This window comes from Macaca thibetana, chromosome 18, assembly GCF_024542745.1.
Source record: "Macaca thibetana thibetana isolate TM-01 chromosome 18, ASM2454274v1, whole genome shotgun sequence".
Classification (NCBI taxonomy): Eukaryota; Metazoa; Chordata; class Mammalia; order Primates; family Cercopithecidae; genus Macaca; species Macaca thibetana.
Genome location: NC_065595.1, coordinates 59,603,833 through 59,629,940, shown reverse-complemented (window position 1 = coordinate 59,629,940; position 26,108 = coordinate 59,603,833). Strand labels below are relative to the sequence as shown.

Here is a 26,108-nt window from a genome sequence, read left to right as displayed (position 1 = left end):
CAAAAAAATGTAAATAAAAAAGAATGCAACCATCTGGTTTCACCAAAGTCATTTTCTTTATGAGGGTAATATGATCATAAATATATTAACTTAGACTTAAAAATGGTCAAGATGGTAAATTTTGTTATATATTTTTTGACAATTAAAAATAAAAATTACAAAATATTCCTTCCATTGATAGATGAGTGGATGAACAAAATGTGGTATACACATACCATGGAATATTACTGAGCCCTAAAAAGGAACGAAAATCTGACACACACAACATGGATAAACCTTGAAGACACTGTGCTAAGTAAAAAAGCCAGATGCAAAAGGACAAACACTGTATGATTCCACTTATATGATGACAGTTGCATACACTGTGAACTGTATTTAATCCCACTGAACTGTATACATAAAAATGGTTAAAATGTTGTAATAAATTTCATGTTATGCATATTTTACCACAATAAAAAAAATATTACCTTGAAGGTCTCCGATCATCTCAGAATCATGACCTCTGTCCCTTCGTTCAGCTTCCAATATAGCTTGCAGCTGGTAATAATCTTTGTCTGTTTGTGACTTAGAATTCTCTAAAATTCGATTTCTCTCTTGCAACTCTCTGTTCAGGGACTCTAACTGACTAATTGACTTGCTCATTTCTGTGTGACTCTTCCTCAGTCTTACAGCTGTGTCTGATTCTGTCCTAAGTAAGTCATTGGCTTCTTCTAGCTATTTAAAAAAGAAAGAAAGAAAATAGGTTTCTGACCAAAGTACAATACAATTTAATTATCTACATTTTTTTAAAAAAAGGAACCTCATTTGAAACACTTACCTGCTTTTGTAACTGGGACAGCTTCTCATTAGCAAGTTGTGAATTCTGACTTACTTTCTTTAAGTCTTCCAACTGATCCTTTAATGTAGAAACTAGAAAATGAAAGAATAATATATAGAAATTACAAAATTTTCATAGTGGAAACATATAAATCCTTTTTTAAAAAATGACATTTAGTCTTAGGCCATAACAGTCAGCTACATTAGGTCCACTCCCAAAGCCAAATTCCAATTTGGAAGTACTTGCATTTTACATTCATTAAAAAGTAGAACATCATTTTATAATACAGAGTGCAAAAACAGATTTCTTCTCACTACTGTAAATCTCAAACTCCATCTCCTTTATTCCCTTTATAAGATCACTCTGTTAGTGTAATTATAAAGCTAGTTTTAATATTATTTTTCAATAGATCAATTGCTTGATAATTCAATATCTTAATACAAAATTTAACAGGTATCAAATGGCAGATAGTATAAGGCTTCCTTTCTCCATTTAGTCATTTTTGCTCCTTGTGAGTCTCCCTTAACTGACTCTCCTCCCTAATACATATTTAATTTAAGCATATATAGACAAGTACTCTTGTTTTAAACACAAGCAATCTGTACTTTGTTTTTGTCACTTAAAGATGTATCTTAGAGATTGTTTTATACCAGTATTTAAGGAGATGATTTTTTTTTATAAGCTGCATAGTATTCTACCATATAGATGTACTAAAATTTATTACAGCATTGATTACCTTTATGTTTCATATATGTGTTACATTATGTTTCATATAAGCATTGATTGCATTTTTTTTTGTCATTTTAAGCAATGCTACAATGAATAGCCTTGTGTATATATCAGTTTGCAGTATGAGTATGTATGTAAAATACCTTATGGAAGTGAAATCACTGCATCAATGGGTGTAGAAAGGTATTTTAAATATATTTGTAATAGGCATTAAAACACAAGAAATCCTAGTTTAGCAGTTCTTAGACGCAGCTGCTTGTTATAAGTACCTAGGGGGCTTGTAAAAAATAATGATACTCAGGCCACATATCTAGACCAATTAAATTAGAATCGCTGGGATTTAGGCATCAGTACTCTTTAAAGCTTCCCAGGAGATTCCAGTATGCACACCATGATGACAATCACTACTCTAGTTAAACACTACTTACTATTTACTTTAATATGTTATAAATTTAACTTGAGATCTGGGTTATTTAGCTTATAAAGTGTCTTAGGACTGTAGCTTTATGTACATATCATGGACACTAAATTAAAGACAACCTCATGACAATGTTAGAAATTTTATCATTTTTCAAAAGTAGTGACAATTCACCTTCATTTTCTACATTTCTTCTCTTCTCATTTTCCTGTTCAGCTTTTCTTTGGTACTCATTAATTCTATGCTGTAGCAACATTTTCTCCTTCTCAATCTGAGACACTGTAGATTCTAGATTTCTTCTTTGATTTCCCTGAAATTATAATGATAAAAGTTACCATTGTGATTAATACTCTCGTCATTTATTCAAGAGAGTATTTTGTTTTTAAAAACAAAAAAACAAGAAAAAAAAAAACCAGACAAACACCTAAGACGAATGTTCTGCTTCAAAAGCAAATAGTATCTCCTAATACAACTTTCTAAGTAGCTTGCCTTTTAAGAAGACAGTGAGACTCTGCTTACTTGAACTTGATAGGTAAAATTTTCAGAGACTTCTGGCTCCAAAACTTTAAAATACAACCCTGTGAATCTTTTCAGACTGAAAGCCACTCTCTAAGTTTAAGACAATCATATTGTGTTACCAATATTTTGGCATAACAATCCCAAATTTAAGGAATGAAATAAAGTGATGAAAAGCTCAAACATTACCAGATGGTACAGAATGTGCAGTGAGTTCACCATTTCCTCGATGTCTCCCTTAATCCTATCTCTGTCAACAACAACTTGCTTATCTTTCTAAGATGTTCTAGGTATCTACCCACCAATGTGTATTAAAAAGCAATCAAGGAAATTGTTATTTTAGTAAAAGAAACTACCGGAGAGAGGAGGATTAAAATACCAATTTGTTTTGTCTATTTTTTTTTTGTTTTTTTGAGACAGATTCTCACTCTGTTACCCAGGCTGCAGTGCAGCAGCACAATCTTGCCTCACTGCAACCTCCGCCTCCAGGGTTCAAGTGATTCTCGTGCCTCAGTCTCCCAAGTAGCTGGGACTACAGGGATGCACCACTGTGTCTGGCTAATTTTTCTATTTTTGGTAGAGACAGGTTTTGCCATGTTGGCCAGACTGGTCTTGAACTCTTGACCTCAAGTGATCCACCTGCCTCAGCCTCCCAAAGTGCTGGGATTACAGGCATGAGCCACCATACCCAGCCTAAAATACCCACATTTTCACAACTTAAAAGTGTACCTTTCTCAGTTACCACTACCAGTAAATCTTGTTTTTGATGCTTCACTTTTTAAGACTCCACATTAGGAAACCTGTTTTATAGTGTTTCTGGGCTTTCTCATCTTTAAGCAAAAATTGGACATAAATCATTCAAGGTCTTTCTGATTCTAAGAGTTCATCATTCTAACTTTAATTTTTAGATAATTATACATTCAAAGAAAGTTGCAAAGATAGTACAGAGAGATCCCAAGTGCCCTTCCACTCAGCTTCCCCCAGTAGTTACGTTACATATAACAATAGTACAATAACAAAATCAGAAAATTCTCACTGGTATAAGGTGTGTATAGTTCTGTCATTTTATCACATATGTAGGTTCATGTAAGCACCACCACAATGAAGATACAGAACTGGTCATCACAACAATCTCTTTCCAGTCACTAGTTATAGCTACATCCATCCCTGTTTTCCCACCACCCATACTCCTGGCATCTAATGGTTCTCCATTTCTATAATTTTGTCTTTTTGAGAATGTTATATAAATGGAACCATGCAATATATGAGTTTTTGAGACAGTTTTTTTTTTTTTGTATTTTTAGTAGAGATGGGATTTCACCATGTTGGTCAGGATGGTCTCAACTTCCTGACCTCGCGATCTGCCTGCCTCGGCATCCCAAAGTGCTAGGATTACAGGCCCGAGCCACCGTGCCCAGCCAAGACAGGTTTTTTTTTTTTTTTTAACTCAACATAAAGTCCTTAAAATCCATCTATGTATTGTATGTATCTACAGTTCATTCCTTCTTGTGGCTGAGTATTCTATGGTACAAATGTACCAAAGTTTGTTCAACCATTCACCTACTGTAGAACATTTTGATTGTTTTCAGTTTTCGGCTATTACAAATAGAGCTATTATAAACATTAGTGTACAGGTTTTGGTGAGAATATAAATTTTCATTTTTCTGGAATAAATGCCCAAGAATACAATTGCTAGGTCACATAGTAGGTACATGTTTAGTTTTTCAGGAACACAGTCAATTGGTTTTCCAGAATGTCTGTACCATTTCATATCCCCATCTGCAATGTCCAAGTGATCTAGTTTCTCCATATCTTTGCCAGTTTGTTATTGACATAATTTTAAAACTTACTGCTTTTCCATAGTTACGGAGTAATATTTTATGGTAATTTTAATTTGCACTTCCCAAATGACTAATTACGTGAACCTCTTTTCACATGGTATTTGTCATCCATATTATCTAAAAAGTTTTAAAAGTATGGATTCACTTTCCTTAACACTTATATAGGGCTACTGAAATTACCTATTTCACACTGTAGGAGTTGTGGTAGTTTGTTTTTTGAGAAGTTAGTCCCTTTCATCTAAATGTCTTAATTGTGTTTAGAACTGTTCATAGTATTTCCTTATGATTCTTTTGATACCTATATGGTCTATAGTATATGCCCTAGCCCTATTTCATTCCTCATACTGGTAATTTGTGTCCTCTCTTTTTCCTTTATCAGTCTTGCTAGAGGTTAATTTTGTTGATCTTTTCACACAGTTTTTTGTTTCACTGTTTTTCTCTATTGTTTTCCTGCTTTTAACTGCATTGTTCTCTGCTCTTATTGTTACTTGTCCTTCCTTTTGTTTGTTTTGGGTTTATTTCACTCTTCTTATTCTCGTTTCCAGAAGTAGGAGTTTAAATTATTGATTTCAGACTTCTCCTCTTTCCTAAGGTAGGCATTTAGTGCTATAAATTAACCTTCATCACTATGTTAACAGCATCTCACAAATTCTGATGATGTATTTTCACTTCATTGTTTAAACATTTTTTAAAGATGAAGAGCCATAACAGTTTTATGAGACATAATTAACATTCCAATGTATTTTTTTCACTGAGACTTCTTTGACCTCTGGATTATTTAGAAGTTTGTTGTTTGCTTTCCATGTGTTTGCAGATTTTTCTGTTATTCTCATCTGTACATTTTGGTCAGGAAACTCTCTGTATGATTTCAGTGCTTTCAAATGTGTTTGTTTTATAGCTTGGCATGTAGTCTACCCTGGTGTGTGTTCCTTAAGCACTTGAAAAGAAGGTATATTCTGCTGTTAAGTAGAGAGTTCTGTAAATGTTGAACAAATTCTGATGGCTGACAGTGTGGTTGAGTTCTCCAATGTTTGGTAATTCTTAGGGGTGTTGAAGTCTCCAACAATATTTATGGATTGGTCTATTTCTCCTTTCAGTTTTATTAACTTTTGCTTCACACATTTTGTAGCTCTTTTGTCTAGTGTACAGTTAGGATTTTTATTTATTTTTGGTGGCTTAACTCTTATAATTATGTAATACTCCTCTATGCTCATGGTAATTTTCTTTGCTCTGAAGTCTACGTTAAGGTATTAACATTGCCAATAGTGCTGCTTTCTTTTTAATATTTGTATGCTATCTCTTTACATCTTCTGATATTCAACTTCCCTATATTGTTATATTTGAAGAGTTTCTGACAGATACATAAATGGGGGATTTAAAAAAATCTATGCCTATCACCTCTTTTGATTGGTATTCCATTTACTTTCCATTTAATGTCATTATTGGTAGTATGTTAGGGTTAAATCTGCCATTTTTGTTTGATCTCTGTTATTTCTACATTTTCTTTCCTGTCTTTCTGTGGTTACCTAAACATTATTTTAGCATTCCTTTTGATTTACCTACGGTGTTTTTGAATGTATCTCCTTGTAAGGCCTTTCAGTGGCTGCCATAGATATTACATTGTATATGCATAGCTTAATATATAGTACACTCTACTGGTATTGGCATCTTACCAGTTAAAGTATAAAAACTTCCCCTTTCTTTTTAAAATTTTTATCTTATTTATTTTTGAGAAAGGGTTTCACTCTGTCACCCACGCTGGACTACAGTGGTATGCTTATGGCTCACTGCAGCCTCAACTTCCTGGACTCAAGTGATCCTCCCACCTCTGCCTCCCTAGTAGCTGCGACTACAGGCGTGCACTACCACACCTGGCTAATTTTTGTATTTTTTGTAGAGATGGGGTTTCACCTCATTGCTCAGGTTGGTCTTGAACTCCTGGGCTCAAGCAATCCGCCAGGATTACAGACCTGAGCCACCACACTTGACCTAAAAACTTTACCTTTCTTTATGACCCATTATTCTCTGTTTATAATGTCTAAAATATTTTTTCTCATACACAGAGAATCATATTAGACAATATAATTTCTGCTTCAACTGCCTATTATAAAAAAAATCAAGAGGAGAAAGAAATGTATTTACCCATATTTTACTCTTTCTTTATTCCTAGTAATTCAAAATTCCTCCTTTTTCTTTTGGAGACAGTCTTGCTGTGTCACCCAGGCTGTAGTGCAGTGGTGCGATCTTGGCTCACTCCAACCTCCACCTCCCAGGTTCAAGCAATTCTCTAGCTTCAGCCTCCTGAGTAGCTAGGATTACAAGCATGCGCTACCACACTTGGCTAATTTTTTTTGTATTTTAAGATGGGGTTTCGCCATGTTGGCCAGGCTGGTCTTGAACTTCTGGTCTCAAGTGATCTGCTCGCCTCAGCCTCCCAAAGTGTTGGGATTACAGATGTGCGCCACCCCTCCTGGCCAAGATTCCTTCTTTTATCATTTCCTTTCTGTTTAGAGAATTTTTTCTAGCAATTCCTTTAGGGAAGGTGTGCTGGTGACACACTATCTTAGTTTTTCCTCATCTGAGAATGTTGTCATTTTCTTTTTCATTTGAAAAGGATATTTTCATTGAACACAGAATTCTGAGTTGATAGGTTTGTTTGTTTTTTTAGCACCTGAAAAAATCATGCCACTTCCTCCTGGCCTCCATGGTTTCTGGTAAGAAATCAGCTGTCACTTACACTGTTCTTTCCTTTCTAGGTAAGGTGTGTCCTGTATTTAAGATTTCTTTTTTGTCATTAATTTTCAGAAATCTGGCTATTGTGTCTTGGTGTGGATATCTTTGGGTTTACACTTTTTGTGGTTCGTTAAGCTTCTTGGTGGTTTATGTCTTCTGTTAGTCAGTTCAGGTCTTTTGTCAAATTTGTTGAATTTTCCATTATCATTTCTTCCCACCCCCGTCTCCTCTCCTTTAGTAATTCGAGTGACATGAATGTGAGAACTTTATTGTTATAGTTCTACAGGTCCCAGAGGCTCTGCCACTTTTTTTCTGACCATTTTCTCTCTATTGTTCAGACTGTATAATTTCTATTTTTCTTTGTTGAAGGTCTCTGATTCGTTCCTCTGCATTGTTCACTCTGCTGCTGACACCATCTATTGAGACTTTTATTTCAGTTATTGCAATTTTTGGTTGGCTCTATTTTATACTGTCTATGTCTTTCTGAGACTATTTTTTTTGCTTGTTTATATGTTTATAGTTGCTCACTGAAACATATTTATGATGATTCCTTTAAATCCTTGTCAGATAATTCTAACATCTGTGTCGTCTGAGCGTTGATATTAGTTTATTATTGTTTCTCATTCCAGTTAAAATTTTCCTAGTTCTGATTATGATGAGTAGTTTTCTATTCAAACCTGGACATCATCTTACAACATTCTGGATCTTATTTAAAATCTCTTTTAGAAGGTCTCCTCTGACACTGTTCTGGTGAAACTAAGGGGGTGCTGCCTCTTTTCCGCCAGGTGGAGTTTGGAGAAGTCCAGGTTTTCCACTCAGCCTCTACTGACACCTCAGGTGGGGAGGGGAGCAGATCCTTATCATTGCTGCGTGGAAGCAGGAGTTCTGGCGCTCTACCAGGCCTCCATCGAGTGCACCATGGCTGCTCCTCATGTGGCCCCCACAGATGACACTGCATTGTGGAGGGGAGCTTGTTATTTTCAGTCAAAAGTTCTAATCCCTACCATGCCTCTTTTGAAACCAACCCAGAAGGCAGTGGGAGGGGCACTCCATTACTGCCAGCTGGGAGTGTAAGTGCAGATTCCCCACATGGTCACTGCTAAGCTGTCTGGGGAGAGAAGGAAGGTTTGTTACTGCCCACGGGAGATGAAAATTCGTTTACTGGGCCTTCTCTGACACTATTCTAATTGGAAGTTGGGGTGTGCTACAGCATAGTGGAGATGGAAATCTGGACTTGCCACTCAGCCTTTGCTGTTAAGAATGGGGCTACCGTTTTTCTGTGGTGTTTGGCTGAAAAAAGCAGCGACAGTATAAGTTTTCTGATTTGCTAGCCTGCTCCTTTTCTGGTCTTTAGGCTAAGGAAATTAGCCTTTTTTGGAGCTTTGTCTGCAATTGTTGATATTTCAAGGTTGCTGGCTTCTCCAGCACCCTGTCTAAGATACACGCAGCAAAACGAAAACCCTGAAGGTTCATTCATGTGTTGTTTCTCAGGACACAAGTAACCTAGGCTGGTTTGCCTTCTTTCCAACTTTCAAAATCTTTTTATGTTTGCTTTATATTTAATGTTTAGGGTTTTTAGCTGTATTTACTGGGAGGAATACGGAAAGGTACTTTTACTCCATCTTTCTAGAAGTGAGACTATTTTAATTTCATACCGCAAATGTCTCTCTCTACTTCTAATTTGGAAAAATGAATAACTTAAATCTAGCACATCTGAATTTTATCTGTGTTTTAAAAGTTAAATGTAAGTAGAAGACATGCAAAAAAGGACTCCTTAAACATTCAGAGTCAAATATATACTGCTAAGGCTAAATACAAAGGCAAGTTAGTAAAATGCTATCTAAATCTTCATAGATGATTACATGGATATCCAAAGCCACCCACGAAAGAAAGCAAGCCATTGACAGATACCATTCTATAAGGGAAGAAAAAATTAACACAGCATAAAAACTATCAGAGATTAAACCTAAAAAAGGACAAAATAATATATTAGGAGAAGACTATAGAGAGTGTATTTCTTTTCATGGGACTCATAGACACAGTAGAAATATACTTAGAAGTTGACTAAGAGGAATGGAAATGTATTACATATTTGCAAACGAACATCTGAATTATGAATGCTTGTTATTGTTTCTCTGATAATAAAAAAATTTTGACAGGTAACCATGGAAAAGATGAACATTCTAAAATCAATATATTTTCCATTTGATTACATGAGATTATGTCAGTGTTAATCTTTTAAAAATATTTTAAACTGTGTTTCTCTCTTTTCCTTATTTGTCTGTCTCTTTCTGATACAGTTTGAGATTCAATTTCTGATAGCTTGCTTCTCTGGCTCCTTTCTCACATTTCAACCATCAAGAACCACTGAACTGAAATTTACATACTAAAATTTCAATATGGCTGTAGAATACAATTGTACAAAGGAAATTAAACTATAATCTAATCTGTACCACTTGAAACTGCAGTTCCAAGGTAAGGCTCTCATCACAATTCTGTGGCTCTGTTTTGTGTTTCAAACTATAGAGTTTAAATATAATTTTCTCTGGAAACGAAACAATTTGAAAGACAGAAAAATCTCAAAAAGGAAACTTCTGATTAGAAAACAAAAAGTACCTCTTCATCCAATTCTTTCATTATCTTGTCTAGTTTTATGTTTGAGGTTCTGTAAAAACAAAAGCAATACAGATTAGAAATATATTTATTTCCTATTGCCCAGTATTAAACACTCACATTCCTTACTTTTCCACTTAACTAGAGTTTTGTATCCTTTTTTGGTGCCATGGATCTCTTTGGCAGTCAAGTGAAGCCTATGGCCTTTTTCCAAAATATTTTTTGAAGCACAAAAATTATATATGATTAAAAGACAATTAGGCCAGGTGCAGTGGCTCACGTATGTAATCCCAGCACTTTGGGAGGCCGAGGCGGCTGGATCATCTGAGGTCAGGAGTTCGAGACAAGCTTGGCCAACATGATGAAACCCCAACTCTATTAAAAATAAAATTTTAAAAAATTAGCCAGGCATGGTGGCAGGCGCCTGTAATCCCAGCTACCTGGGAGGCCAAGGCAGGAGAATTGCTTGAACCTGGGAGGCAGAAGTTGCAGTGAGCCAAGATCGTGCTACTGCACTCTAGCCTGGGTGATAGAGAGTCCATCTCCAAAAAAAAAAAAAAAAAGGAGCCAATTATATTGAAATACAGTAATAAACTTTTAAAAAGCATGTATAATTCAGTAGTATATATGCTTCTTTATTAATATATTAAATCACAAGATCTAGTGGCAGTAATTTCAAAGTACTGATGAGCATAAATGATATTTAGAGATAGCTGTAACAACTGTAATAAGAAAACATCTATAATTTCTATTGGTAATAAAAATTAACAACTACTGCTAATAACTGAATTGCTGCCTATGCTCAGAATTGAAAACAAGTGCTAAAATTAAGTTACAAGTTAGAGAAAACATTCACCTTTTCTCATCCAAGTTTAAAGACTTCAAATTTCATCCATGGACTCTTTGGGGGAGGTCTATGGATCTCAGGTTAAGGATCCCTAAACTCCATCATGCAATACTTGCCACTACTCAAAAATCAGCCATTTATCCTTTAATACAGGATAAAGTAAATGAAGAGAAAGGTAGCATATATCAAATCAATTAAGGCACCATTTGTCAACACTCAGTGTATTATCTTCATTACAATTTGCTTTCTTTGGTTCAAAATGTAATTCTGAGCTTCAAAACCTATATATGCAACATTTTCACATGGATGTCTCATCAAAAACCTCATTCAGCATCTCCAAAATGGAACTTACTGCCTCCGTTCCACACTCCCACCCCAATACCAATTTGCTTCTCTTCTAGAGTCCCTAAGTAAATGACATTACCTAGGAATTATCCTTGACTCATCTTCCCTCACTCCCACTTAGTTGAATAAAGTCCCAAATGCTGCTAATTAAGCAGGAACTTCTTTTGAAACAGCAAATTTAATATATATTTTTTACTTATTAGTTTAATGACTTTTGGTGTTTTTCCGTCACACTTAAAATAAATTCCAAATTTCTTAGTCCCCCCCGCCCCCAAAAAAGAGAAAAAAAAAAGAATCTTCCCCAATCTAGACCTTGCCATCCTCCCCACTCTCATCTCAGGCTTTTCCTTCCCTCGCATCTTACAGGCCAGTCAAGGTCTCTTACCTCACGGCCTTCACAGATACTCACCTCCTGGACCCTAACACTTCCTTCCACTCTTCTCCTAATAATTTCCATTGACTCTTCTGGTTTTAGCTTTCTCTGATCTCTGACAAAACAGTACAGGCATCTCCTGATGTATTCCTGATATTCCTGTATAATTTTATTCTCTCCCCAATTAATACATACCACACTTCTTGATAATTACTTATTTTTCTTGCTAAATTACAAGCTCCTTGTGGAGAGGGGCCATGTCTTGATTTATTCAGTACTATATTGTTGACAAGCACATTATCTTGACACTTTAACTGAAATTTTTATTGAACAAATGAATGTAACTAAAATGATTTGAATGCAGAGAATTTGATTTAAAGAAATGCAAGTAAATATCACTCCACAATCCCTAGCACTAGGTTTTTATTTTAAAAACTATTTACCAATTTAATACATACTTTTAAAAAGTTTCATCTCAATTTTATTTCCTTGAGGTGATACATTTTCACATGATTATTAGCCACTTCAGCCATTCTTATTACTTCCTCAAACTGATCCCTACTCACCATTACTACCAGTTTGTCACTTGTCTTTTAATTTTGTTTAAAATTTTTGGGGGGCCGGGAGTGGTGGCTCATGCCTGTAATCCCAACACTTTGGTAGGCCGAGGCGGGTGGATCACCTGAGGTCAGGAGTTTGAGACCAGCCTGGCCAACATGGTGAAATCCCGTCTCTACTAAAAATACCAAAACTAGCCGGGCGTGGTGGCTTGTAATCCCAGCTACTGGGGGGGCTGAGGCAGAAGAATTGCTTGAACTCGGGAAGCAGAGGTTGCAGTGAGCCGAGATTGCGCCATCGCACTCCAGTCTAGGGGACAAGAGTGAGACGTTGTCTCAAAAAAAAAAGGATGTAGAGACTTCTCAACATTTATATAACAGTATCTACCCAGTTCTTCCCCTTATTTTCATATTTTATATTTAGAAATTCTTTCCAAATCCTGGGATCCGTTAATTATTTGCTTATATTCAAACACTTTTTTTAAAAAAAGTTTGTATTGGCCGGGCACGGTGGCTCACGCCTGTAATCCCAGCACTTTGGGAGGCCGAGACGGGCGGATCACGAGGTCAGGAGATCAAGACCATCCTGGCTAACAGGGTGAAACCCCGTCTCTACTAAAAATACAAAAAAAAAAAAAAATTAGCCGGGCATAGTAGCGGGCACCTGTAGTCCCAGCTATTATGGAGGCTAAGTCAGGAGAATGGCGTGAACCCGGGAGGCGGAGCTTGCAGTGAGCCGAGATCGTGCCACCGCACTCCAGCCTGGGTGACTGAGCAAGACTCCATCTCAAAAAAAAAAAAAGAAAAAAAAAAAGTTCGTATTATACACTTAACCATATAATCTATAAAGAATGGTTGGCTGGGCGCAGTGGCTCAAGCCTGTAATCCCAGCACTTTGGGAGGCCGAGACGGGCGGATCACGAGGTCAGGAGATCGAGACCATCCCGGCTAACACGGTGAAACCCCGTCTCTACTAAAAAATACAAAAAACTAGCCAGGTGAGATGGCGGGCGCCTGTAGTCCCACCTACTTGGGAGGCTGAGGCAGGAGAATGGCGTAAACCCGGGAGGCGGACCTTGCAGTGAGCCGAGATCCGGCCACTGCACTCAGCCTGGGTGACAGAGCGAGACTCCGCCCCCCCAAAAAAAAAAAAAAAAAAGGAATGGTTAAAAGTGAGAATTTTACCTGTTTCGTACCAAACCCCCCCACCTGCTCTGTCACAAAATTACCAGCGTTCCCAATTTTATTTGTTGAATACTTTTTGTGTTACCTTTGCATTTCATTTATTCAATACTATTCACTAAAAACATAAATAATTATAAAAAAAGTATTGCTTATAATTGATAAGTAATTCAGTATTAAGATAGGTTATTTAAATTAATCTTGAGCATAACTCAAAGATATTTTTTCTGTGGGTCTAATGCCAATAACATGCTGAAATTAGACCCGCAGAAAAAAATACTCTGAGTTACTGCTCCAGAGAACCACAGTGGAAATTAGAATGGCCACATCAAAAATTTAGTATATTTTAATCTTCAACATTTTACATGTCAAAACGCACCTTATTTAATGTAAACTAATTTCCCCTTTATTTATTTTTCTTTTTGAGACAGAGTCTTGCTCTGTTGCCCAGGCTGGAGTGCAATGGCGTGATCTCGGCTCACTGCAACCTCTCCCTCCTGGGTTCAAGCAATTCTCATGCCTCAGCCTCCCAAGCAGCGGGGACTACAGGTGTACACCACTGTGCCTAGCTAATTGTCTGTATTTTCAGTAGAGATGCAGTTTCGCCATGCTGGCCTGGTTGGTCTTGAACTCATGCCCTCAAGTGATCCACCATGCCCAGCCTAATTTGCCTTTTTAGTTAGCTAATTATGTAACGAGAAAAAAGCAGTAAATCTGGCAACTAAATGAATTAGCATTATAGTTTTTTAAGAATACAGACTGTTGGCCAGGCGTGGTGGCTCACACCTGTAATCCCAGCACTTTGGGAAGACAAGGCAGGTGGATCACAAGGTCAGGAGATCGAGACCATCCTGGCTAACATGGCGAAACCCCGACTCTACTAAAAATAAAAAAAAAATTTAAAAAAATTAGCCGGGCATTGTGGCAGGTGCTTGTAGTCCCAGCTACTGGGGTAGCTGAGGCAGGAGAATGCCATGAACCCGGGAGGTGGAGCTTGCAGTGAGCTGAGATCGTGCCACTGCACTCCAGCCTGGGCAACAGAGTGAGACTCTGTCTCAAAAAAAAAAAAAGAATACAGACTGCCAGGAACAAATGTACTTTAAATATTCTGAGGAAAATACATCTATAACTAAGCCAACATAAATAGAACTTCTCAATTCTAGCCAAGACACATCATGAATCTGTTATCAGTAGTAATCTTTACACCCTCATTTTCTATCTACTTTCAGATGTTTGCAGGGTATAAGCTTTCAAATAAGTATTTGGTATGTAAAACTTTTAATATGAAAAACTTCAAGTATATTCTCACCTGCACTTCTGCTCCATTTCATCTTTTAACTGCATTTCATTATGCAGCTGCTCTTCCAGCTTATAGATTGTTTTCTGCAAACTTTCCTGCTTTAATTTAAAACAAAAACAAAAATTCATTCTACTACGAATATTTAGACATTTAAAATATCAAGTCTATGTTAATATTTTAAACCTTTTTAGAAAATAATTTAATCTTACCTCTTTTCTATCTCAATTTTTTTATTATCAATTTAACAAGCATTTTCTTAACATCTACTAAATGTTAGGCCATTAGAAATACAAACATTAAAAAGATTTGGTTCCTGTTCTCATGAAGCAAATAGTTACATAGTGAGGCAAAGTTAAATTGGAAGAGAAAAAATAACCTACAATGTCTCAAATAAATATACACAAAATATTACAACAGACTTTGGTAAACAATAATAAAATTATCTACAGAGTGTTCTGAAGGAAAGAAAAGGTCACTTCTAACTCTGCCAAGAATATATAATCCTTAAGTTAAGGCCTAAAAAGGTAAGAGGAACTGATAATCTGATAAAGCAAAGAAGGTGGTACAAGGAAGGCATTTTAGCTAGAATGAACAATGAGCCCAAATGTAGAAAGGCAGAAGAAAATACGATACATTTGGGAAATGGAAAGAAATCAAGTACTATAGCAGAGCACAGAATGTAACAGGAAAAACAACTCACTTTACGTCTAAGAAGGTAATGATCCTTGCATGCACAAACTGGAGTTAGGGACTTTTTAACCCATAAACATTTTAAATGAGAAATGACATAATGCTGGCACCTCAGAAACATCACTACAATAATAAGGTGAATGAACAGCTTAGAGGGCAGTGAAGTTCTAAGAAGAGCAACCAGTTAAAAAGCTATCAAAAGAGTTCAGACAAGAGAATATGGATCTGATAAAAGGCAGAGTCTATAGGAATGAAGAGGAAGTAATGGATAAAGGTATCAATCAGAAAGCATAATGTATGACCAAACCAATTGAAGTTAGAACAGATATACCATTATGAAAGACAGTCAACACATTGCTAGGGAGGGAATGGGGACAGGAAAACAATGAGTTTAGCTCTGGCCTAGTTTCATATGCCTGAGAAGTATACAGAAGAGACAGAAAGATTCAGGGCTGGAGCTCAGACGAGCAAGCTGGACATGAATGAGATTACCTACAGAGAAAGAGCAGAGAGCCAAGATCAGAACTTTGGGAAATGTTTAATAATTGAAAGTAAGCAGAGAAGGAAGATCCTGAAAAGGGGATTGAAAAATAAATAAAACTCAAAAATATGGGAGGTAAAAAAGAGGGAAACAATCGGAACATAAAAGAGTTAGAAAAGTCTGAAGTTCCAAAGAAGAAGGAAGTAGTCAGTGTCAACTACAGCAAAGAAGAAAAATAAGACACGGGTTGAAAATCATCCACTGTATTTGGCAATTGCAAAGTTGTTCATTAGCATCTCTGCTAAAAGCTTTTCAGGGAAAATTAAATTAGTTGATTTTGTACTTAGTTCTAGGTTAAAATAATTAGTATTTCCCCCTTGATATTATTAGAGCAAAAGATAAAGGTAGCAACCACTGACAAACTTACAGTAATCACCACTGAACAAAATCCGCCCAAAGAAAACATGAATCCTTATTTTTGAAGGCCGAAGGCACTTCTAACTCTACAGTCAAGTAATACAGTGAGAGCTGACTTACAGCAACTCCTTATTATTACCTAGGTCAAAGATTTTTGAGCCCTGGTTAGAAATACATAACTTGCCAAACAGCTCTACTGGGATTAAAATTTAAAAGGACCTTCTGAAATGTAAGCAAGTAAGATTTTGTTTTACCTCCGTCTCAGAATATGAGCTATATGAACAACACAAAGAACTCAACTAAAATTTATTTTTGAGAGTAATTTACTTCTCAGTGGACAAATTAAGATGATGCTGACTATACTGGTTATTCTCCATTTCCCCCATTCCCTTCTAACCTTGAAAATTCATCCTCTGCTCTTCTTTGCCTTAAAATCTACAGACTGCATTGCCTGTATTACTCTGTAGCCCTATGATTTTAAGCTTGGTTTCAACCCACAGGAGACACCAGCAGAAATCTGAAGGTAAAAAAAAGAAATATTCATTCTCCCTACACCGTTTGTGCTTCACTATGGTTCTTGCAATGTTCTATGTTTTATATTCCTTTTCTATGATGTCAGGCTTTCTCTGAGCTACAATAAGGTTTTCTCTCTTTGCTCCTTTAGTACAGGGCAATGGCTTCCCACTCTTGTTCATACATGGGTGCTTTAATATACTTTATTGTTTCCCTCTACTGATGTTCACAGCTTGTTAATCATCCCTTCATTAAACTCTTCACTTAATAAATGCATAAAATACGGTGTGCGTGTGTATATATATGTGTGTGTGAGTGTGTGTATGTATATATATGTACACAATGGAATATTACTCAACCTTAAACATGAAGGAAATCTGAATACATACTATTAATATAGATGAATCTTGAAGACAGTATGCTACATGAAAGAAGTCAGTCACATATGGATAAATATTGTATGATTCCATTCATATAAGGTGCCTAGAATAGGCAAATTCATTGAGACAGAATGTAGAATAGTGGCTACCAGGACCTGGGGGGAGGGTGAAATTAGGAGTTATTGTTTAATTGGCATAGATTTTTAGTTTGGGATGATGAAAAGGTTCTTGAGATGGATGGCGGTGATGGCTGCACAACCATGTGAAGGTGCTTAATGCCACTGAACTGCACACTTAAAAATGATCAATATGGTAAATTTCATGTTATGTATATTTACCATACACACAAAACTCTCGTTTAAATCTTTTGAACATGTAATCTGTTTGCCTGTCAAGACCCTTAATGACACATTGATATATCATAGTTCCCGATTCCAAAGATTAAAAAAGATGACCTCTGTTAATCTGTGTAACAATTTAGTTTACTAACTGCCTCCAAATATATTATTTCATTTGATGTTTGAGCAAAAAATCAGACCGAAAAGGAGACGGGAGATAAAAGTGCCATAAAAATCTAAGTTCAGCTAACTACAGCTTCACAAACAATACATAAATTTACTATCATACACACAAATATATTACCCACAAAACAATTTTAAAAACAATTTTCTTAATATTAAGAAAATACCTACCAAGCTTTTATCTGCATTGGAGCTAGTCCTGTTATCATTAGGATTTGCTGAAGATAAGTATCTGAGGGAAAGAAAAGTTTAAAAAGAAAACAAAACAAAACTCTTTAATATCCTGTAACAACCAATAATAAATACTACATGCCTATTTTATGTTCAATGTTATAGTAGTTTTGTTTTTAAAAATTAAGTATAGGTTCATAATTTTTATAAACATAATTCAGAAATGATACATATATTAAATAAAACACCCAGTTAGGTCTAAAAATAGTAGCAGCCTGTAAACATATGACTTAATATTCTTGTAGCAAAACATAAGAATATTCATACCAAGCAAGATAAATAAAAAACAAAGTCTCAAGTTAGTTCAGATTAGGCTTTCTGGTCATGACAGCAGGTTATGACAGTTTTTTCTACCAAACAAGTAACTCAAAAACATTCAGTTTTCAGAGCTTTTTGTATATAAGAATTGGGGGTAAGAAATTGCTGACTTCTGCAGACATATGCACAATCACCTCTCTTGCACCCAACTATCCTTCAGCAAAGCATAATATTGCCTCTTCAGGTCCAAAAAATTTTTGCCTAAGTGGGTGAAATAACAGCACCAAAGTTTAGGTGATGCTGCTAATCTTTTGGGACTCCCGGCTTGCAGAGTTCTTTAAATTCAGTGTACAGTTAGAATTGTATATAAATAAAGCTATTAGTGAACTAATTTAGAGGTCTTTTTTAGATGTCTCACAAGATTCTCAATCTAAATAGATCATATATGTAAACAATTTCCTAAGCTACCAAATATTATATAAAGGTAAGGTACTAGTGCCACTAGTGTTGCTACTACCACCACCATGCTATGCTACAATTACTATGGCTACAACTACTATAATCACTACTTCTACCATCACCACCACTACAGTCAGCACCCCAATTAACCAGTAGAGCTCTCGCAAAAGGAGATCAAATAGTTATCGTATGCTTCATAGCTATTGGAGGCATCTGTTAACACACCAGATATTAATAATGTTCCAAAAGAACAATTTAAGTAAATTTTAAAAATCAGTGAATAACACAATCCATTACGTATCAATAAAAATACACAGTATAATGGCACTATAAAAGAAACAGCTAGAAATATGCCACTTCCTAGGTTTTCTTTGAAAAATTATTCAGATCAAATGGAGATTCAGACAACTTTAAGACAATAATAGGGGCTATGTAGCAGTTTTATAGAGGAAAAGTCCCATATAACAATTGACAAATTCTGGATGTAGTGCAATTTAATTCCATTGACTATTAAGCATCTCAGAAATTCAATGTGAGATTCTGCTTATGTAATATAAATAAGGCATATAGCAATGCCAGTGAAATCTAAATTAGATGAGACTGTTTCGTCTCTAAGAAATTTTCTAAACTTAACAAGCTATGTAACTGAGACTGACATTTTAGTCTTTTGCAAAATTAGTAATAAAAGCTTGAATGCAGCAAGGGAAATGTAAGGACATCACTTGTATACATTAATTCTTCCACCTTCTGTCATTTTCTATCAAGGTACGTTTGCATATTATATTGATGCTTTTACATAGAATCTGGTCATTTAGGTAACTTTTTAAGAAATAGGAGTTACTATATTAGGAATATAGCTTAAGGCTATTTTAAAAATCAGGTTTAATTCAGCTGTAATTAAGCAGCAATTATTTCTGCCCTTGGTATTAAAAGTATATTTGGATTTCAGGGATAAGAATTTCAGAGGTTTTCTATTTCATATCTGTATATTCTAAATTATGCTTACGTATTACGATAAGGCTAATCAATATTTCTGCCAGGGCCAGGTGCAGTGGCTAACACATGTAATCCAATGGGATTACTTTGGGAGGCCAAGGTGGGTGGATCACTTGAGGCCAGGGGTTTGAGACCAGCCTGGCCAACATGGTGAAACCCCATCTCTAATAAAAATACAAAGATTAGCCAGGCGTGGTGGTAGGCATCTGAAATCCCAGCTACTCAGAGGCTGAGGCACAAGAATCACGTGAATCCAGGAGGCGGAGATTGCAGTGAGCCAAGATCACACCACTGCACTCCAGCCTCGGCGACAGAGTGAGACTCTGTTTCAAAAATATATATATATTTTGTTGGTTCTTTCTTATTAAGAGCAATCATACCTTTGCCTATTCATGTAGTAATTACTTAAAAAATACTACATATATTTGTCAATGGGCTATGACAGTTAAGAACACAGTATATATGGCCGGGTGCGGTGGCTCACACCTGTAATCCCAGCACTTTGGGAGGCCGAGGCGGGCAGATCACAAGGTCAGGAGATCGAGACCATCCTGGCTAACACGGTGAAACCCCGTCTCTACTGAAACTACAAAAAAAAAAAAAAAATTAGCTGGGCGTGGTGGTGGGTGCCTGTAGTTCCAGCCACTCAGGAGGCTGAGGCAGGAGAATGGCGTGAACCCGGGAGGTGGAGCTTGCAGTGAGCTGAGATCACGCCACTGCACTCCAGCCTGGAAGACAGCGAGACTCCGTCTTGGTGGGGGGAGGGAACCAGTAATAATTTCTACTTTTAAGAAACTTAAAAATTAGTTTGGGCCATAAAACATGAATACAAAGAAAAACTAGAGAACATAATCGAGTGCATGATAATGTAGGACAAATAGTAGAATAAATGTTTATGTAACTCAAGGTTACCATTATACAGAGAAACTTAAAGTTATTAACTGCTGGACTCTACTACAGAAAATACAAAAACATTGGAGGTTGTTTATATCAACAACTTGAGTGTTTCAGAAACCAAATCAAAGAATAATTGATAAGAATACAAAAAGTTAAAGAATGCTTCAGCAGGCTGGGCATGGTGGGTCAGGCCTGTAATCCCAGCACTTTGGGAGGCCAAGGCAGGCAGATCACCTGAGGTCAGGAGTTCGAGACCAGCCTGACCAACGTGGAGAAACCCTGTCTCTACTAAAAACGCAAAATTAGCCGGGAGTGGTGGTGCATGCCTGTAATCCCAGCTACTCAGGAGGCCGAGGCAGGAGAATGGCTGGACCCCAGGAAACGGAGGTTGCAGTAAGCCAAGATTGCATCATTGCACTCCAACCTGGGCAACAAGAGCAAAACTCTGTCTCAAAAACAAACAAACAAACAAACAAAAAAAAACGAATGCTTCAGCAAAAATCACCCTGAAGCTCTTCTGTATATGTATGTTAATTGAAAATAGTTAAAATACTATACTCATGGAGTATTAGGGAGGAAAAAAAGGTAAGTGCCAGCTATCTCACTGATGATACAACAAAAAGTATTAAGTACTATCTTACAGTGAATTACTGTAGAGGTTTCAAAAAGCCAGACTAAATTGTCTTTCTGATTTCTTAGCTTAACCCGAATGGCTCTAATACTAAAATGACAAGACTCTTCACTTTAAAATAAGATTAGTTATAAAGACCTCAAATGTAATAATTTACTCCAAGCAAATCTGTTATCTGATACCATTCCAAAGGAGTATAATTTGATTAGAAGTACATATTTTTGAGGTAATTAAAAGCAGATTTAACCCACCCAGTAAGTGTTACCATATAGTTCAATGCATTATATTGGTATAGCACTTTGTTTAGATTTCTCCTTCCTTCACTTCCTTCCTTTTTTTTTTTTTTTTGAGACAGTCTCACTCCATTGCCCAGGCTGGAATGCAGTGGCATGATCTTGGCTCACTGCAACCTCCGTCCCCCAGGTTCAAGCAATTCTCCTGCCTCAGTCTCCCAAGTAGCTGGGATTACTGGCATGTGCCACCACGCCTGGCTAATTTTTGTATTTTTAGTAGAGACGGGGTTTCACGATGTTGGCCAGGCTAGTCACGAACTCTTGACCTCAAGTGACCCGCCCACCTCGGCCTCCCAAACTGCTGGGATTACAGGCATGAGCCACCGTGCCTGACCGAGATTTCTACTATGTCGTTCTTATCAACCTACGATGTACAATTTATCCATTTCTCACCAAATGTGAGCCTCTCAAGAGAAGGTACTGTATCTTATTCATCCTTCTCCATGCAATTTGGTGCTTAGTATATACCTGACAAATAATAAGTTATCAAAGATATCTGTGGAATGAACAAATGCTCAGCACATTAAAATAATGTTAAATGTTTAACTTAAATCTCAAGTACATTACAGTAAAGCTAACATGAACTCATACCAATGATAATAATAGTTACACTGAGTGCTTACACCATGCAAAGCACTCTTCTAAATGCTGTACTGTGTTTTAATTTACTTAAACCTTACCGTTGGGAGCAAGCCCCCCAAAAACTGGCCATAAACAAAATCTCTGCAGCACTATAACATGTTCTTAATGGCCCTAACGCCCAAGCTGGAAGGTTGTGGGTTTACAGGAATGAGGGCAAGGAACACCTGGCCCGCCCAGGGCGGAAAACCGCTTAAAGGCATTCTTAAGCCACAAACAATTAGTATGAGAGAACTGTGTCTTAAGGTGTGTTCCCGCTGCAGTTAACTAGCCCAACCTATTCATTTAATTCTGCCCATCCCTTGTTTCCCATAAGGGATACTTTTAGTTAATTTAGTATCTATAGAAACAATGCTAATGACTGGTTTGCTGTTAATAAATATGTGGGTAAATCTCTGTTCGGGGCTGTCAGCTCTGAAGGCTGTGAGACCCCAGATTCCCCACTTCACACCTCTATATTTGTGGGTGTGTGTCTTTAATTCCTCTAGTACCGCTGGTCTTGGCACTTTACAACAATCCTGTGAGGTAAGTAGGCAAGTAGTATTATCGTTATTATCATCATCTCTATTTTTGAGGAAATTGAGGCATAAAAGGCCAAAGTTATTTGTCCAAGGTCACAGTGGAGATAATACTACATGTTATAACACATGGATAAATGGGTTTGGGGAGGAATTACTTAATTTTTGAAGAGCTAAAAATTGATAGCATCAATATGGTGATGACAATGCTAGAAAAGTCTACATGCTGGCCAGGCACGGTGGGTCATGCCTGTAATCGCAGCACTTTGGGAGGCCAATGCGGGCAGATCATGAGGTCAAGAGTTCAAGACCAGCCTGGCCAACATGGTGAAACCCCATCTCTACTAAAAATACAAAAATTAGCTGGGTGTGGTGGTGAGCACCTGTAATCTCAGCTACTCGGGAGGCTGAGGCAGGAGAATTGCTTGGACCCAGGAGGTGGAGGTTGCAGTGAGCCAAGATTGTGCCACTGTACTCCAGCTTGGGTGACAGAGCAAGACTCCATTTCCAAAAAAAAAAAAAAAAGTCTACATGTTGTTTCAAAATGTATTATAAACCATAAGTCTACAGATCAAAATATCAGTATTTATAGCATCCTTTGACCTATTAATTGTTGTAACTTGAGGATATACAGTATATCATTTAGCAAAAAAATTTTGAAAAACAATGTCCTAAACATGGATGAGTCCAAAATAAATTAAATATGAAATACTGGAGATATCATGCATCAATGAAAAATTGCATAAGGTATATCTTTATATACCATTAAATCTACTTTAAAAATGAATTTTACACATTTCTAAGAACAAAATCGGCACTTACTCCTACAATCACTGTTTAGCATACTTACCTACGATTGCTATAATATGTAAATCCTACAAAAGGTAGTTGATTGCCAACAAAAGCTTTAGGAATAGGGAATGTTTCTTCCTCTCCTTTATCTTCTTCCAAGTCATCAAAATTACTAGTATCAATGTCACTACTTAAATCAGGTACAACTGGTGCTACAGCTAAAAACAGAAACAAAATTAGTTGCTCATTTCAAACCTAAAATACAAGTAAAGTGAAGCAGATTCCATACCAACTACTGATGGTTTCTCTCTTATAAAAGCTTGCAAACTACAAATTCTACCTGGCTTGAATCCTATTATACTAAGCTTTACCAGGATTAAAAATCAACTGATAATTGATCATTATATAATTCTATGAAACAATTATCTTCAAAGTCACCTATAATTATCTATACTTTGGGTTTAACTTGACCATTACAAATCAAGCATTATTAAGGTTTGTTTTAGAATGTACCAAGGTATAAAATACACAAAAGCATTCAGGACTACAGAAAAAACTTTTTAGAAACTAAAGCATAACAAACCGTACTCGAAAAAATTGTTTATCTTTAAATACAGCATTTTTTGGTTAATCTGCTTTATAGTAAACTAGAAATTAAAGTTACTTCTTAGCTTCCTGGACATAATAATTTGGTAATGAAATATTTTTACTCACTCAGAATCCAGATGATCAATACTCCTCCCTCCCACCCCAGTATCTCCATAAGATTAACCCACAGGAGCAACGGATTTGGAATTGTATTTTCAGACTAGCTACCTCTAGAATCAAGTGATTAAGATTAATGCGGTGAGGTATTTATGATATCATTGTTAATAAAAAAAGGGCAGTAATACAAAAAACAGACACGACATCTTCAAGAATTATAAATTTGATATGGACCAAGTCTTACATATACTTAATATAAAACCATATGTGACAATGTTTAAATATTCATAATATAGGAGAAAATACCATATAAAACTAATACTACTAACATCTACTTCTGGGGCTTGAATGTTAGAAGAGGTATATCTAAAAATAAATTCTAAGAAAATAAAAGTTTAAGAAAATTTATTTTTTAGCTTAAAGATACTGTAGTATAATAAAACATCCCTGAATTATGATCATCAAAATACTAAAAAATTATTTTAGGTGTAACAACCTCATGTTCTTTTAGGGAAAAGGAATCAATTTTCTTTTCAATCATCTGGGTATTTCAGGCAAGAAATACCTCTTGTTGTGCCATCTGAGACACAGTAAATTAATATTTAGGGAACAAAACAACACATTTAGCCGAATGAAGCCATAGTACTAACTAATAGTAACACAAGAGTGAGATTAGAGCTTTTCCACCATTCCACTTTCCTGAATGGCCAACAGAACTGTCTGATTAGACAAGGCTAGCTTTCTAATATTTGTAAAATGAGGGGAAAACACAAATGGTTGCCGCCCTCGGGAAATACATAAGTTAAGTATGGTCTTAGCATAAATTTTATGTTAAAAGAGTGATCTCAATCAGAGACACTTTCGCCTGCTGGAGGGCATTCAGCAATGTCTGGGTACATATTCTGGTTCTCATTAATGGAAAAAAAGTGTTACTGGCACCTAATGAGTACAGTCATGGGATGCCACTAAACATTCTTAAGTTTAGGATAATCCCCACAAAAAGAATTATTTGTCAACTGCTAAGGCTCAGAAAACCTGCTTTAAAATTATATCAGAAAGAGAGAAGCAGAATAAGTGTGCTGCATTTTCTCTTGCTGTTTCTGATGGACCTACTCTTTTTATAAATGACACTATTTCACAGTAGTTCTAAAATGACAAATTCTCACCTGTTTAAATTCTGAGACACAAGTGGGGAAAATATTGGAAGAGTTATAAAAGTAATTATTTCTGCTTCTAAATTAAGATGCTTAGGCTTTACATAATGCCATATAATCACTTCAGAACTAATAAGAATAAAGATAACTTTACGGAATAAACATCAGTATATATTTGTTTAAAAATCTGCCTTCATTAAATAACTGTTAATTTAGAAATCATGTTCCATAAAAAAGAATCCAGCAGATGTTGTCAAAAATGGCAGAGTAGGGAACTCAAAGAAATCATACCTCCACTGAAGCAAATGCTGAGTTGACAAAAACTACCAGAGCAACTTTCTGAGAACTCTGGAACCTAATAAAAAACTAGTAACAAGCAGGGAGTGTTTAATGAAGAAAGAGGCTACAAAAATTTGGCATTTAAGGAAATCTCTGTCACTGGCTGAGATAATGAAATGGAGATTTCAGTGAATACAATGACAATGAATACAGACTTTGCAAAAATAGTTTGGAAAAGTCACTATCACAGCCCACAACAAGCAACAACAGCAAGCCCTGGGTAAAAGAGGAAGAATCTGATTTCCAGAGTTACAACACTGTAATATCCAAAATGTCCCTCTTAGAAGGATACAGCTGCTTTAAAACAATGTCCAGTTTACAACAAAAAATTACAAAGCATGTAAAGAAGCAAGAAAGTATAGGCCATTTACAGAGAATATAGAAAATGATAGAAACCACCACTGAAAAAACCAAGACATTAGATTTACTCAACAAAACCTTAAACTCTTTTAAATGTGTTCAAAAAGCAAACGAACACTATAGACAAAGTACCCGGAAGACGATGTCTTAACAAAGAAAAAATATCATGAAAGAGATCAAAAATAAAACCAAATAGAAAGTCTAGCACTGAGAAGTACAATAGCTGAGGTTAAAATTTCTCTAGAAAGCTTCAACAGCAGATCTGAATAGGCAGAGGAAAAAAATCAGTGAACTTGAAGATAGGACAAATGAAATGATCAAGTGTGAGGAACAGAAAGAAAAAGAATGAAAAAGTGAACAGAGACTAAGGAAACTGTGGCATCAAACCAGACCAACACACAGATTACGGGAATTCCAGAAGGAGAGAAAGGGGCAAAAAGACTATTTGAAGAAATAATGGCCAAATCTTTCCAAATCTGGTAAAATATATAAATCTACACATCCAAGAAGCTGAATGCCAACTATGAAAAACTCCAAAAACTCCACATGAAGACATATCATAA

General features: G+C 36.2%; 1 protein-coding gene across 2 annotated transcripts in view; it reads right to left on the bottom strand.

Moving 5' to 3' along the window:
- ROCK1 (Rho associated coiled-coil containing protein kinase 1) overlaps positions 1–26,108 on the bottom strand; it is a 156,377-nt gene that overhangs the window by 56,599 nt on the left and 73,670 nt on the right. The window contains exons 10-16 of one of the 2 annotated variants that reach the window (XM_050767630.1): positions 23,046–23,205; positions 17,445–17,505; positions 14,281–14,369; positions 9,671–9,719; positions 2,139–2,274; positions 818–909; positions 468–714 (exon numbers count right to left, since the gene is read on the bottom strand). In XM_050767630.1, the coding sequence (XP_050623587.1) occupies positions 468–714; positions 818–909; positions 2,139–2,274; positions 9,671–9,719; positions 14,281–14,369; positions 17,445–17,505; positions 23,046–23,205 (834 nt within the window). The remainder of the gene's footprint in view (positions 1–467; positions 715–817; positions 910–2,138; positions 2,275–9,670; positions 9,720–14,280; positions 14,370–17,444; positions 17,506–23,045; positions 23,206–26,108) is intronic. The other variant, XM_050767632.1, reaches the window with a different exon arrangement.